This window comes from Salmo trutta, chromosome 20 (assembly GCF_901001165.1).
Source record: "Salmo trutta chromosome 20, fSalTru1.1, whole genome shotgun sequence".
In the NCBI taxonomy this organism is placed as follows: domain Eukaryota; kingdom Metazoa; phylum Chordata; class Actinopteri; order Salmoniformes; family Salmonidae; genus Salmo; species Salmo trutta.
Window position 1 is genome coordinate 24,434,412 of NC_042976.1, and position 14,701 is coordinate 24,449,112.

The 14,701-nt window shown below is 43.3% G+C and overlaps 1 protein-coding gene across 2 annotated transcripts in view; it reads right to left on the reverse strand.

The window, feature by feature from the left end:
* The window catches only part of LOC115155740 (ephrin type-A receptor 3), a 160,023-nt gene that overhangs the window by 120,694 nt on the left and 24,628 nt on the right, over window positions 1-14,701 (reverse strand). For both annotated transcript variants that reach the window (XM_029702651.1, XM_029702654.1), the window contains exon 2: window positions 7,362-7,426. In XM_029702651.1, coding sequence (XP_029558511.1) covers window positions 7,362-7,426 — 65 coding nt within the window. The remainder of the gene's footprint in view (window positions 1-7,361; window positions 7,427-14,701) is intronic.

A 14,701-nucleotide genomic window follows, 5' to 3' on the forward strand; every position in this document is an offset into this window, starting at 1 on the left:
CAGTTGCCAGGACCACAAATACAAATTCCATCTAGACACCGTTGCCCTAGAGCACACAAAAAACAATACATACATCGGCCTAAACATCAGCGCCACTGGTAACTTCCACAAAACTGTGAACGATCTGAGAGACAAGGCAAGAAGGGCATTCTATGCCATCAAAAGGAACATAAATTTTGACATACCAATTAGGATCTGGCTAAAAATACTTGAATCAGTTATAGAACCCATTGCCCTTTATGGTTGTGAGGTCTGGTGTCCGCTCACCAACCAAGAATTCACAAAATGGGACAAACACCAAATTGACAATCTGCCTGCAGAATTCTTCAAAAATATCCTCCGTGTACAACGTAGAACACCAAATAATGCATGCAGAGCAGAATTAGGCCGATACCTGCTAACTATCAAAATCCAGAAAAGAGCCGTTAAATTCTACAACCACCTAAAAGGAAGCGATTCCCAAACCTTCCATAAGAAAGCCATCACCTACAGCGAGATGAACCTGGAGAAGAGCCCCCTAAGCAAGCTGGTCCTGGGGCTCTGTTCACAAACACACCACACAGAGCCCCAGGACAGCAACATAATTAGACCCAACCAAATCACAAGAAAACAAAAAGATAATTACTTGACACATTGGAAAGAATTAACAAAAAAACAGAGCAAACTAGAATGCTATTTGGCCCTAAACAGAGAGTACACAGTGGCAGAATACCTGACCACTGTGACTGACCCAAACTTAAGGAAAGCTTTGACTATGTACAGACTCAGTTAGTATAGCTTTGCTATTGAGAAAGGCCACCGTAGGCAGACCTGTCTCTCAGGAGAAGACAGGCTATGTGCACACTGCCCACAAAATGAGGTGGAAACTGAGCTGCACTTCCTAACCTCCTGCCCAATGTATGACCATATAAGAGACACATATTTCCCGATTTTGATAAACTCCCATATCTACTGGGTGAGATACCACAATGTGCCATCACAGCAGCAAGATATGTGACCTGTTGCCACAAGAAAAGGTCAACCAGTGAAGAACAAACACCACTGTAAATACAACCCATATTTATGCTTATTTATTTTCCATTTTGAAATTCAACCATTTGTACATCATTACAAAACTGTATATATACGTAATGTCTTATTCTTTTGGAACGTCTGTGAATGTAATGTTTGCTGTTCATTTTTATTGTTTATTTCACTTTTGTATATTATCTACCTCACTTGCTTTGGCAATGTTAACACATGTTTCCCATGCCAATAAAGTGGGGGGAGGGAGAGCGAGAGAGGGGAGGGAGGGAGAGAGAGTGGGGGGAGGGGAGAGAGAGAGGAGAGAGGGAGAGAGTGGGGGGAGGGAGATAGAGAGAGAGTGGGGGAGAGAGAGAGGGGGAGGGAGAGCGAGAGAGAGTGGGGGGAAGGGGAGCGAGAGAGAGTGGGGGAGGGAGAGAGAGAGAAAAATGACTGTATAAAATGTATAATTCAAATTCTGAGCTATATTGTATGCTCCCAAAAATGTAGAAATTATATTATTTTATACTAATACTAAATGATTGACAGCCCTATTTTCAATACCTTTCAATACCTCACCTTGCAAAGATAACGGCACTGAGCCTTGTTTTCTGAGTTGGAGAACACATTGGGAGGGATCTTAGACCATTCCTCCATTCAGAATCCTTCTAGATATTTGGACAATCCTTCGTCTGCGCTTATTAACTGCCCTCTTTAAATCAAACCACAGGTTTTCAATGGGTTTTAAGTCCGGAGACTGAGTTGCCCATTTAAACATGTAGATTTTGTGACCAATTAATGTCAAGATACACCACCATATTTTACATGGTGTGCGTGGCCAAAGAGCTCTATATTCATATCGTCTGACCAAAGCACCGCTTCCAATCCATGTACCAATGCAGTTAAGCAAACTCCAGGCGTTTACATTTATTGGATAACATAAAAATAGAGCTCTTTCGCCACGCACACCAGTGGTGTGTTTGGAGTCAAAATGAGAATGCATCAGCAGAAATGAGCCTACTGTAAAATATAATGGTGGATCTTTGATGTTATGGGGCTATTTTGCTTCAACTGGTCCTGGGGCCTTTGTTAAAAGCCCTTAGAGTCGATGTCCATGCGGAAAAATCATTTTAGCATAATAATAAAAAAGTCTCATGAAAATCCTATTTAAGCTAGAGATATCTGTTTTTTACATGGGCATCGTCTCAATCCACCGCACCAGTCAATGTCGGCCATCCACATCTGTGATGGAAGGTGGCAGAGCTACAGCGGTGTTGGTCGGGCCAGGAGACATCCCTAAAATCAGTCTTCTCATGAAAACGTCTGAGGCGTCCGAACGGTTTGGGCTACACATTAATATGACTACCCCTGACCTCTGACCCCAGGTCACAGCTGTGGGGGGGTCATGGGGAGGATCAGGGCTCTGTGATCTGTGCTGTAGGTAGAACAGGCTGCAGCAGTAAAACCAGGGGGAACCTGAGACACTGAGGCTGGTCCACCTAACGACCACATCAGACACTCTTGACAAACTGACCAATCAGCAGTCTACACAGGGCACTTCAAAGGACTGAGGGATAGCTTCAGTCAAATGACACATTTTGATGACACATTTTGACAAATTTGGTTGTTTCCTTGTTTTGTGTGATAAATGATATCAACGCTTGTTCCTGAACACTATTTTGTGCACCATATGTATTTTTATAGTTCAAATACATGTATTCAAGGGTTTAGAAACTAAATGGAGTTTGACTGCTGATATTGATGTCTGTGACACAGAAGGTCAAAGTGGTGAAACCTGAAGCTCCATTGATCTGACTAGTGTCCAATAATGAGTCGGTTTCAGCTGTTAGATTGAGACACAAATCATCGAGAGAGAGGTGGAAAACCCCTCTCTCTTTCTTTATTTCTTTCTCTCTCTTTTTCTCCATTCCCACAGCCTGGTGGTAGTCACCAAAGAGAAGAGCAGAGCGGAGAGCAGCTTTAGTTTCCTGCTCTGGGTCGCCGTGACAACTGCACCACATCAGTCAGAAGCTTTTCATCACAGCTTTGACCAGAGAGAAACCATAACACACTCTACACCCCCCCCCCCAAACCCCCAACAGTCCCCCACTATAGCAGCCTCTCTCCAAGCCCCACCATGTGCTAATCTCTCGTTTATGGATGGGCTTTCTCTTCTCTCCCAGTGCAGCTGGGGACCTCTCACTCTGTCAGTCAGTCAGTATGTATTTGGGGGAATATGGTGCTATGGTGACTAAATGAGTTTGGATATTACAATACGTGGAGATGAGGAGTGGTGGACGCTGGCCAAAAGAGCTGTGCCATTAAGCTCTGGACTGGAGAGCAGTAATGTAGTGTGTCTCTCTGGGATTGGATGAGGCGCTGCCAAGAGAACATAGTGTTTGTAGGGCCAGACCTCAGGCTCCCAGCACCATGTAGAGTTTCTCATTATTCCACACTTCTCCATATGCAGTTGGAGATGAGTTCCTCTTCTGGTTCCTCAACAATGTGGAATATATCTGTAAATTGGTGAGGGTAAATTGCTAGGGATTTCTTCTTTGAAAGATGGGAAAAGATGGGAAACGTGAGTTTATGACACATCCTAACAACGTGTCATAAACTCCTAATCTACAGTGCATTGGGAAAGTATTCAGACCCCTTGACTTTTACCACATTTTGTTATGTTATAGCCTTATTTAAAAATGCATTAAATTGTTTTTTCCCCTCATCAATCTACACACAATACCCAATTAAGGGCAAATGTATTAAAAATAAAAAAATAAAAAACCTTATTTACATTCTGTACAAACAAATTCTGTATTGAAGGTCCCCAAGAACACAGTGGCCTCCATCATTCTTAAATAGAAGAAGTTTGGAACCACCAAGACTCTTCCTAGAGCTAGCCGCCCAGCAAAACTGAGCAATCGGGGAAGAAGGGCCTTGGTCAGGGAGGTGACCAAGAACCCAATGGTCACTCTGACAGAGCTCCAGAGTTCCTCTGTGAAGATGGGAGAACCTTCCAGAAGGACAACCATCTCTGTAGCACTCCACCAATCAAGCTTTTATGGTAAAGTTGCCAGACAGAAGCCACTCCTCAGTAAAAGGCACATGACAGCCCGCTTGGAGTTTGCCAAAAAGGCACCTAAAGGGCTTCTCAGACCATGAGAAATAAGATTCTCTGGTCTGATGAAACCAACATTGAACTCTTTGGCCTGAATGCCAAGCGTCACGTCTGGAGGAAACCTGGCACCATCCCTACGGTGAAGCATGGTGGTGGCAGCATCATGCTGTGGGGATAGTTTTCAGTGGCATGGACTGGGAGACTAGTCAGGATCGACGGAAAGATGAATGGAGCAATGTGCAGAGGGATCCTTGATGAAAACCTGCCTCAGAGTGCTCAAGACAACAACCCTAAGCACAGCCATGACCTAAAAATAGCTGCAGCAACACTCTCCATCCAACCTGACAGAGAGAAGAATGGGAGAAACTCCACAAATACAGGTGTGCTAAGCTTTTAGCGTCATACCCAAGAAGACTGTAATCGCTGTAATCGCTGCCAAAGGTGCTTCAACAGTAAAGGGTCTGAATACTTATGCAAATGTGATATTTCCATTTTTTATTTGTAATAAATTAGCAAAACAAAATCTAATAATCTGTTTTTACGTCGTCATTATGGAGTATTGTGTGTAGATTGATGAGGGGAAAAAACGATTTACTCCATTTTAGAATAAGGCTGTAACGTAACAAAATGTGGAAAAAGTCAAGCGGTGCACTGTACATTAGTGACCATTACCCACACCCCAGGGCTATGACTGGGAGTCAGAATGAGACAGGTGTACACAGTGCGGTTAGAGTACTGTTTTTACTGTAACACTGAAGCATTTTGTGCTGTAACACCGGGTAGCACTTTGCTTGCAGCGGCAGAAGACCAGGGGCCCATCTGTCACTGTCAACGTGTGTGTGTGTGTGTGTGTGTGTGTGTGTGTGTGTGTGTGTGTGTGTGTGTGTGTGTGTGTGTGTGTGTGTGTGTGTGTGTGTGTGGCCCCCATGCCACTGCATTATCAGAAATCATTTCAGAGGGTCTGGATCTCACGGCAAAATGCTTATCTGCCCACGTCAGCCAACGACGTGAGTAATTATCCATGATTCACCTTGAGGACCTGATCAGCACTCTTTCTCGCTCCTACCACCCTCTTTGGTTTCCGCATAATATTCAGTGTACCATATGATAATCAAATCCATTCTCTGCCTTTTAAAACTGTTCTGAATCTGTCTAACTTTACATAGAGGAGTTCCCACTCTCAAAGGTCGTGTCAATTACACAAACTGGGCCTCAAACCTGGGCCTAAATAAACATGAGACATTAAAAGTCAGTGTTCGGTAAGTGTGTTTGGTTCAACCTTATAAAGTAACCTCTAAGTTTTCTAGTGCTGGTAGTTAATATATGGCTGGGGGAAACCAAGGCTGGCAGCTCTATGGAACGAATTAGTAGATTACCTTCAGCTCCAGCCAGCCCGTAACTCTAACACTTAAAGTTCAGAGGAGGGATTGGCTGCTGGAGACTGCAAGGCCAGTAGTGCAACTGGTAGACAAATAAACACAGAACCACACAGACATACATACTGCACACACACACCCACAACCACAACCACAACCACGCACACACACACACAGACTATGGCAGAGGTAGAGACACAGGAGGATGTAGGTGGATTAGGGAAGGGAAGGAAGTCAAGCTGTTTTGTGTTGTTTTGATTGCTGTGTTGAGATACTAAGTTAGGTAGGGTTTTATTGACATGTGTTGTTTGATTGCTGTGTTGAGATACTAAGTTAGGTAGGGTTTTATTGACGTGTTGTTTGATTGCTGTGTTGAGATACTAAGTTAGGTAGGATTTTATTGACGTGTTGTTTTGATTGCTGTGTTGAGATACTAAGTTAGGTACGGTTTTATTGACATGTGTTGTTTTGATTGCTGTGTTGAGATACTAAGTTAGGTACGGTTTTATTGACATGTGTTGTTTTGATTGCTGTGTTGAGATACTAAGTTAGGTACGGTTTTATTGACATGTGTTGTTTGATTGCTGTGTTGAGATACTAAGTTAGGTAGGATTTTATTGACATGTGTTGTTTTGATTGCTGTGTTGAGATACTAAGTTAGGTAGGGTTTTATTAACATGTGTTGTTTTGATTGCTGTGTTGAGATACTAAGTTAGGTAGGGTTTTATTAACATGTGTTGTTTTGATTGATGTGTTGAGATACTAAGTTAGCTAGGTTTTTATTAACATGTGTTGTTGCCAACAATTCAAACCATATTAAAAGCTGATCCTCCTCTTCTTTAACAAAATGAAGAAATGCAATCTGTCTCCCATCCCACCCATATGGGGAGTCTATCACCTACTTAACCTATGTGTAGGTTAATACCACTTGGGGGGGTACTAAGCTGACATATGGAATAGTTTATAGATGGTCATATCATGGATCATTTAGCTATTGGATTTAGAATATTATTAGAATATTAATATTTTTGATTTTTTGATAAAATATAGAATTTGGCCTTTACTTTTATAACACATAGAAATGCATTGAATAACACATTCATAAATAGCAAAAAAAAAAAAAAAAAGAGATATAAGAAAGCTCAGGAAATATATATATATTTTTGGACACATATTTAAACTACCTCCATACTTTCATTAGTTTGTTCGGTTACCTTCAGACGAGTCCCGTGACTCTTGTGGGGGTCGTAGAGCGTGTTGGGGAGAGTCTCCCCTTTCCATAGTGGGATCATATTAGTTTTGGCTCAAACGGTTCAGACGCTACAGACAGAAGTTGGCACATCGGCGTTACCGGCTCCAGACGAGTCCCGTGACTCTTGTAGGGGTCGTAGAGTAAAAGGGAGAACACCATTGTGTTCATGAGAGTCCGTTTATTGGCCAAACCGTTCGGACACTATAGACGTTTTCGTGAGAAGACCAATTTTCGGGATGTCTCCTGGTCTGATAAACACCGCTGTAGCCTTCCACCGTAAACGCGGAAGGCCGACATAGGCGAATGCGGTGGATTGAGATGCAGCCATGCAAAAAACCTGATGTCTCTAGCTTAAACGGACGTATTTTGACTGGCATTTTTTTATTATGTTACTTAGATTGACGCACAGGTGCGTCAATAGACTCTTAAGGATTGTTAATCCCACTTGACTCATAGGATAACAGAAACTAAGATGTGTTTGTATTGTTTGTTCTGAAATGTCCTAAGCACCATTAAAACACTGAAATCTGATGACAGGACAGAATGCTGACAGAGGATAGAATGTGCAGATACTGTATGTGTGCAAGCCATGGTACATGAATCTACTACTCACCCCATGTGATGGGTAGGATATCCATCCCAGCTCCCCCTGGCTGGCTTTGGAGTCCAACAGGTTCACTGTAGAGATGAGGAGAGAGAAGAAACAGGGATGAGTGTTGGGATGAGTGTCTTATGGGAAAACAGTTGATTGTGGCGAGCTTGTCTTTGGCACCACTATGTACAGTGAGAATAGAAAGTCACCACCCCCTTTCAAAATGTTCACCTTTTGTTGCCTTACAGCCTGAAATGAAAACACATCAAATCAGACTTTTTACTGCTTTATTTACACACAGTAACCCACAATATCCAAGTGAAAAAAAATATTTTAAAAACTCTATAAATGAATTACAATTAAAACAGTAAAATCCCCTATTTGGGTATGTGAATGCCCAAACTTAGAATTGCAATTGCAAACTTGCTGAGGTATAACCAACCACCTTCCAGATCACAAATCAAGCTAATTGGTTTCCATCTGTGATCAATTCTAGTGATTTTGATTAGTTCAGAATTGCACAACTCAACTACTTAGTAGTGCAATTCAAAGCAAAGAATCCACTATGGGCAGAAAGGTACTTTCAAAAGATCTACGAGATAAAGTTGTGGAAAGGCACAAGTCAGAGGATGGATATAAAAAGCTTTCAAAGGCTTTGTCCCTCGGAGCACAGTTACGACCATTATTAAGAAGTGGAAGACGTATGGCACCACCCAGACCCTGCATAGATCAGGCCGTCCTGGGTTAGGGTTAGGGTTAGGGTTAGGGTTAGGGTTAGGGTAGGGTTAGGGTTAGGGTAGGGTTAGGGTTAGGGTTAGGGTTAGGGTTAGGGTAGGGTTAGGGTTAGGGTTAGGGTTAGGGTAGGGTTAGGGTTAGGGTTAGGGTTAGGGTTAGGGTTAGGGTAGGGTTAGGGTTAGGGTAGGGTTAGGGTTAGGGTTAGGGTTAGGGTTAGGGTTAGGGTTAGGGTTAGGGTTAGGGTTAGGGTTAGGGTTGGGGTTAGGGTTAGGGTTAGGGTTAGGGTAGGGTTAGGGTTAGGGTTAGGGTTAGGGTTAGGGTAGGGTTAGGGTTAGGGTTAGGGTAGGGTTAGGGTTAGGGTTAGGGTTAGGGTTAGGGTTAGGGTTAGGGTTAGGGTTAGGGTTAGGGTAGGGTTAGGGTTAGGGTTAGGGTTAGGGTTAGGGTTAGGGTTAGGGTTAGGGTTAGGGTTAGGGTTAGGGTAGGGTTAGGGTTAGGGTTAGGGTAGGGTTAGGGTTAGGGTTAGGGTTAGGGTTAGGGTTAGGGTTAGGGTTAGGGTTAGGGTTAGGGTTAGGGTTAGGGTTAGGGTTGGGGTTGGGGTTAGGGTTAGGGTTAGGGTTAGGGTTAGGGTTAGGGTTAGGGTAGGGTTAGGGTTAGGGTTAGGGTTAGGGTTAGGGTTAGGGTTAGGGTTAGGGTTAGGGTTAGGGTTAGGGTTGGGGTTAGGGTTAGGGTTAGGGTTAGGGTTAGGGTTAGGGTTAGGGTTGGGGTTAGGGTTAGGGTTAGGGTTAGGGTTAGGGTGAGGGTTAGGGTTAGGGTAGGGTTAGGGTTAGGGTTAGGGTTAGGGTTAGGGTTAGGGTAGGGTTAGGGTTAGGGTTAGGGTTAGGGTTAGGGTTAGGGTTAACTTTGAAGGAGCTTCAGGCCTTTATGACAAAGACTGGTCAATGTGTGGATGTGACCACAATATCACAAGCACTCCACGAATCTGCCCTCTATGGGAGGGTGGCAAGAAAAACACCACTCCTCAAAAAAATCCACATCAAGTCTCGTTTGAGCTTTGCCAAAAAGCACATTGTAGATTCTGAGGCCAAGTGGCAAAAGGTGTTGTGGTCAGATGAGACCAAAATTGAACTTTTTGGCCTGAATGCAATATGATATGTCTGGCGAAAACCCAATACTGTCACACCCTGATCTGTTTCACCTGTCCTTGTGATTGTCTCCACCCCCCTCCAGGTGTGGCTTATTTTCCCCAGTGTATTTATCCCTGTGTTTCCTGTCTCTCTGTGCCAGTTCGTCTTGTATGTTCAAGTCAACCAGCGTGTTTTTCCCGTACTCCTGCCTTTTCTATTCTCCTTTTTCTAGTCCTCCCGGTTTTGACCCTTGCCTGTTTCTGGACTTTGTACCCGCCTGCCTGACCATTCTGACTGCCTTGACCACGAGCATGTCTGCCACTCTGTACCTCCTGGACTCTGATCTGGTTTTGACCTTTTTGTCTGTCGACGACCATTCTCTTGCCTACTCCTTTTTGGAATATAAAAAATATCAAAGACTCAAACCATCTGCCTCCCGTGTCTGCATCTGGGTCTCGCCTTGTGCCCTTATGAATACATCTTTACACCCAAAGAACACCATGTCTACAGTAAAGAACACCATGTCTACAGTAAAGAACACCATGTCTACAGTAAAGAACACCATGTCTACAGTAAAGAACACCACGTCTACAGTAGAGAACACCATGTCTACAGTGAAGAACACCACGTCTACAGTAAAGAACACCACGTCTACAGTAAAGAACACCATGTCTACAGTAAAGAACACCACGCCTACAGTAAAGAACACCACATCTACAGTAAAGAACACCACGCCTACAGTAAAGAACACCACGTCTACAGTAAAGAACACCACGTCTACAGTAAAGAACACCATGCCTACAGTAAAGAACACCACGTCTACAGTAAAGAACACCATGTCTACAGTAAAGAACACCACGTCTACAGTAGAGAACACCATGTCTACAGTGAAGAACACCACGTCTACAGTAAAGAACACCACGTCTACAGTAAAGAACACCATGTCTACAGTAAAGAACACCATGTCTACAGTAAAGAACACCACGTCTACAGTAAAGAACACCATGTCTACAGTAAAGAACACCATGTCTACAGTAAAGAACACCATGTCTACAGTGAAGAACACCATGTCTACAGTAAAGAACACCATGTCTACAGTGAAGAACACCATGTCTACAGTAAAGAACACCACGTCTACAGTAAAGAACACCACGTCTACAGTAAAGAACACCATGTCTACAGTAAAGAACATCACGTCTACAGTAAAGAACACCATGTCTACAGTGAAGAACACCACGTCTAAAGTAAAAAAAAACATGTCTAAAGTGAAGAACACCATGTCTACAGTAAAGAACACCACATCTACAGTAAAGAACACCATGTCTACAGTAAAGAACACCATGTCTACAGTAAAGAACACCATGCCTACAGTAAAGAACACCCTGTCTACAGTAAAGAACACCACGTCTACAGTAAAGAACACCACGTCTACAGTAAAGAACACCATGTCTTCAGTAAAGAACACCATGTCTACAGTAAAGAACACCACGTCTACAGTAAAGAACACCACGTCTACAGTAAAGAACACCATGCCTACAGTAAAGAACACCACGTCTACAGTAAAGAACACCATGTCTACAGTAAAGAACACCACGTCTACAGTAGAGAACACCATGTCTACAGTGAAGAACACCACGTCTACAGTAAAGAACACCACGTCTACAGTAAAGAACACCATGTCTACAGTAAAGAACACCATGTCTACAGTAAAGAACACCACGTCTACAGTAAAGAACACCATGTCTACAGTAAAGAACACCATGTCTACAGTAAAGAACACCATGTCTACAGTGAAGAACACCATGTCTACAGTAAAGAACACCATGTCTACAGTGAAGAACACCATGTTTACAGTAAAGAACACCATGTCTACAGTAAAGAACACCACGTCTACAGTAAAGAACACCATGTCTACAGTAAAGAACATCACGTCTACAGTAAAGAACACCATGTCTACAGTGAAGAACACCACGTCTACAGTAAAAAACATCATGTCTAAAGTGAAGAACACCATGTCTACAGTAAAGAACACCACATCTATAGTAAAGAACACCATGTCTACAGTAAAGAACACCATGTCTACAGTAAAGAACACCATGCCTACAGTAAAGAACACCCTGTCTACAGTAAAGAACACCACGTCTACAGTAAAGAACACCACGTCTACAGTAAAGAACACCATGTCTTCAGTAAAGAACACCATGTCTACAGTAAAGAACACCATGTCTACAGTAAAGAACACCACGTCTACAGTAAAGAACACCACGTCTACAGTAAAGAACACTATGTCTTCAGTAAAGAACACCATGTCTACAGTAAAGAACACCACGTCTACAGTAAAGAACACCATGCCTACAGTAAAGAACACCCTGTCTACAGTAAAGAACACCATGTCTACAGTAAAGAACACCATGTCTACAGTACAACACTGCAGTGGCAGCATCCTGTTGTGGGGGTGTTTCTCTTCAGCAGGGACTGGAGCACTTGTCAGGATAGAGGGGAAAATTGATAGTGCAAAATGCTGACAGATTCTTGAGGAGAACCTGCAGCCATTTGCCAGGAAGTTGAAAATGGGAAGATGGATCACATTTCAACATGACAATGGCCCATAGCACCCCGCCAAAACAACCGTACAGTGGCTAAAGGACAAGAAGGTGAATGTCCTTGAGTGGCCTAGTCAGAGCCCCGACCTAAATCCCATCCAGAATCTGTGGAATGACTTGATGAGTGCAGTCCATGAACGGTCACCATGCAGTTTGACTGAGCTTCAACAATTCTGCAAAGGAAGAATGGGCAAATATTGCACAGTCGATGTGTGCAAAGTTAGTAGAGACGTATTCAAAGAGACTCATGGCTATAATTCAAGCAAAAGGTGGTTCCACCAAGTATTAACTCAGGGTGTTTGTTCACTTATCCAAATAGAGCCAGGAAAAGTCTGATTTTATGTGTTTCATTTCAGGCTGTAAGGCAACTAAAGGTGAACATTTTGAAAGGGGGTGGTGACTTTCTATTCCCACTGTACATTATGAATATCTATCCTTCTGATGTCTAGTCAGCCTACTCATCTAAACCTGGCCTTGGGACCTCTAGTCATGGACCGGGTTCAGGATAGTATTTATTTACTTAACAATTCTCAGGACTCCTTAAAACACACACACAAACATGCTCACAAACGCACACACACACACGGCCAGTTACCCTCTGAGCACTTCCTAAATCTAACCAGAGACAGCCTGCTGCGTTGTCCTCCATGATCAGGGGATCCAAGCTGGAGATTCTGGGTCTGTAGCAACCTGGGAGGCTGTTGGGTCACTGCTACAGCTGTGTGGACCTCCTCTGACTGGGACTGATACACACAACTGGGTCAGAAAACCACACTTGCTGTTACGAATCTTTGGATGTAAAATCTCTATGCGGCTGTAAAGAGTCGAACACATCGCACCGAATGTGGATTTTCCATTCATCTACTGATCGTTCAGCATGCTGTTGATGTCTGCCTGCCGACATTTTCTCAGTTGGAAAAGTACTCTCTTAACTGTCACTGTCTTTATAAAGGAACCTTTATGCTTTCAGATAAATCATGGGCTCTGAGTGGGCATATGAACAACATTCATTATTATACTATAAATATGGAAATGATTAGATTATGTCACCAATTCTAGGTTTCAATGCATTCTCAAATGAATTAAACCTCTCACAATTCCAGGGAGCTGGTTAGATTCTGAGATGTGGATGGTGGGAGTGAAGTGTGTTGTAATTACTAAGACAGAGCAGTATGATCAGAACGGTGACCCAGGGGTTCTGGTGGGCTGGAGTGTCACTAGTGAAACAACATAACGTCACAGAGCAGGGAAGGGAAAAATCATATTTTATCTTGATTCACTCTTCTCTGTTTTGTAGAGAAGCTGGGATCAGATATCCTGAGTGACAAGTCTGTGCTTCGTAAAGAACAGGTGTAGACTAACAGTGAAATGGTTACCTACGGGCCCTTCCCGATGATGCAGAGAGAAAGAAAATAGAAAAACAATAGAAAAGTAATAATACATCATAAAAAATAAAGAAAATAAAATACACAATGAGTATCGATAAGCAGGCGATATACACAGGGTACCAGTACCGAGTCCATGTGCTGGGGTAGGTACCTGGTTCTGTTAGTCTCTATGGGGAGTTCACACATGTTCCCAATAGAGAGAGAATACAGGGTGGAGTATAGAGAGAGAGTACAGGGTGGAGTATAGAGAGAGAGTACAGGGTGGAGTATAGAGAGAGAGTACAGGGTGGAGTATAGAGAGAGAGTACAGGGTGGAGTATTGAGAGAGAGTACAGGGTGGAGTATAGAGAGAGAGTACAGGGTGGAGTATAGAGAGAGAGTACAGGGTGGAGTATAGAGAGAGAGTACAGGATGGAGTATAGAGAGAGAGTACAGGGTGGAGTATAGAGAGAGAGTACAGGATGGAGTATAGAGAGAGAGTACAGCGTGGAGTATAGAGAGAGAATACAGGGTGGAGTATAGAGAGAGAATACAGGGTGGAGTATTGAGAGAGAGTACAGGATGGAGTATAGAGAGAGAGTACAGGGTGGAGTATAGAGAGAGAATACAGGGTGGAGTATAGAGAGAGAGTACAGGGTGGAGTATAGAGAGAGAGTACAGGGTGGAGTATAGAGAGAGAGTACAGGGTGGAGTATAGAGAGAGAATACAGGGTGGAGTATAGAGAGAGAGTACAGGGTGGAGTATAGAGAGAGAGTACAGGGTGGAGTATAGAGAGAGTACAGGATGGAGTATAGAGAGAGAATACAGGATGGAGTATAGAGAGAGAGTACAGGGTGGAGTATAGAGAGAGAGTACAGGGTGGAGTATAGAGAGAGAGTACAGGGTGGAGTATAGAGAGAGAGTACAGGGTGGAGTATAGAGAGAGAGTACAGGGTGGAGTATAGAGAGAGAGTACAGGGTGGAGTATAGAGAGAGAGTACAGGGTGGAGTATAGAGAGAGTACAGGGTGGAGTATAGAGAGAGAATACAGGATGGAGTATAGAGAGAGAGTACAGGATGGAGTATAGAGAGAGAGTACAGGATGGAGTATAGAGAGAGAGTAGAGGATGGAGTATAGAGAGAGTAGAGGATGGAGTATAGAGAGAGAGTACAGGGTGGAGTATAGAGAGAGAGTACAGGGTGGAGTATAGAGAGAGAATACAGGATGGAGTATAGAGAGAGAGTACAGGATGGAGTATAGAGAGAGAGTACAGGATGGAGTATAGAGAGAGAGTAGAGGATGGAGTATAGAGAGAGTAGAGGATGGAGTATAGAGAGAGAGTACAGGGTGGAGTATAGAGAGAGAGTACAGGGTGGAGTATAGAGAGAGAATACAGGATGGAGTATAGAGAGAGAGTACAGGATGGAGTATAGAGAGAGAGTACAGGGTGGAGTATAGAGAGAGAGTACAGGGTGGAGTATAGAGAGAGAGTACAGGGTGGAGTATAGAGAGAGAGTACAGGGTGGAGTA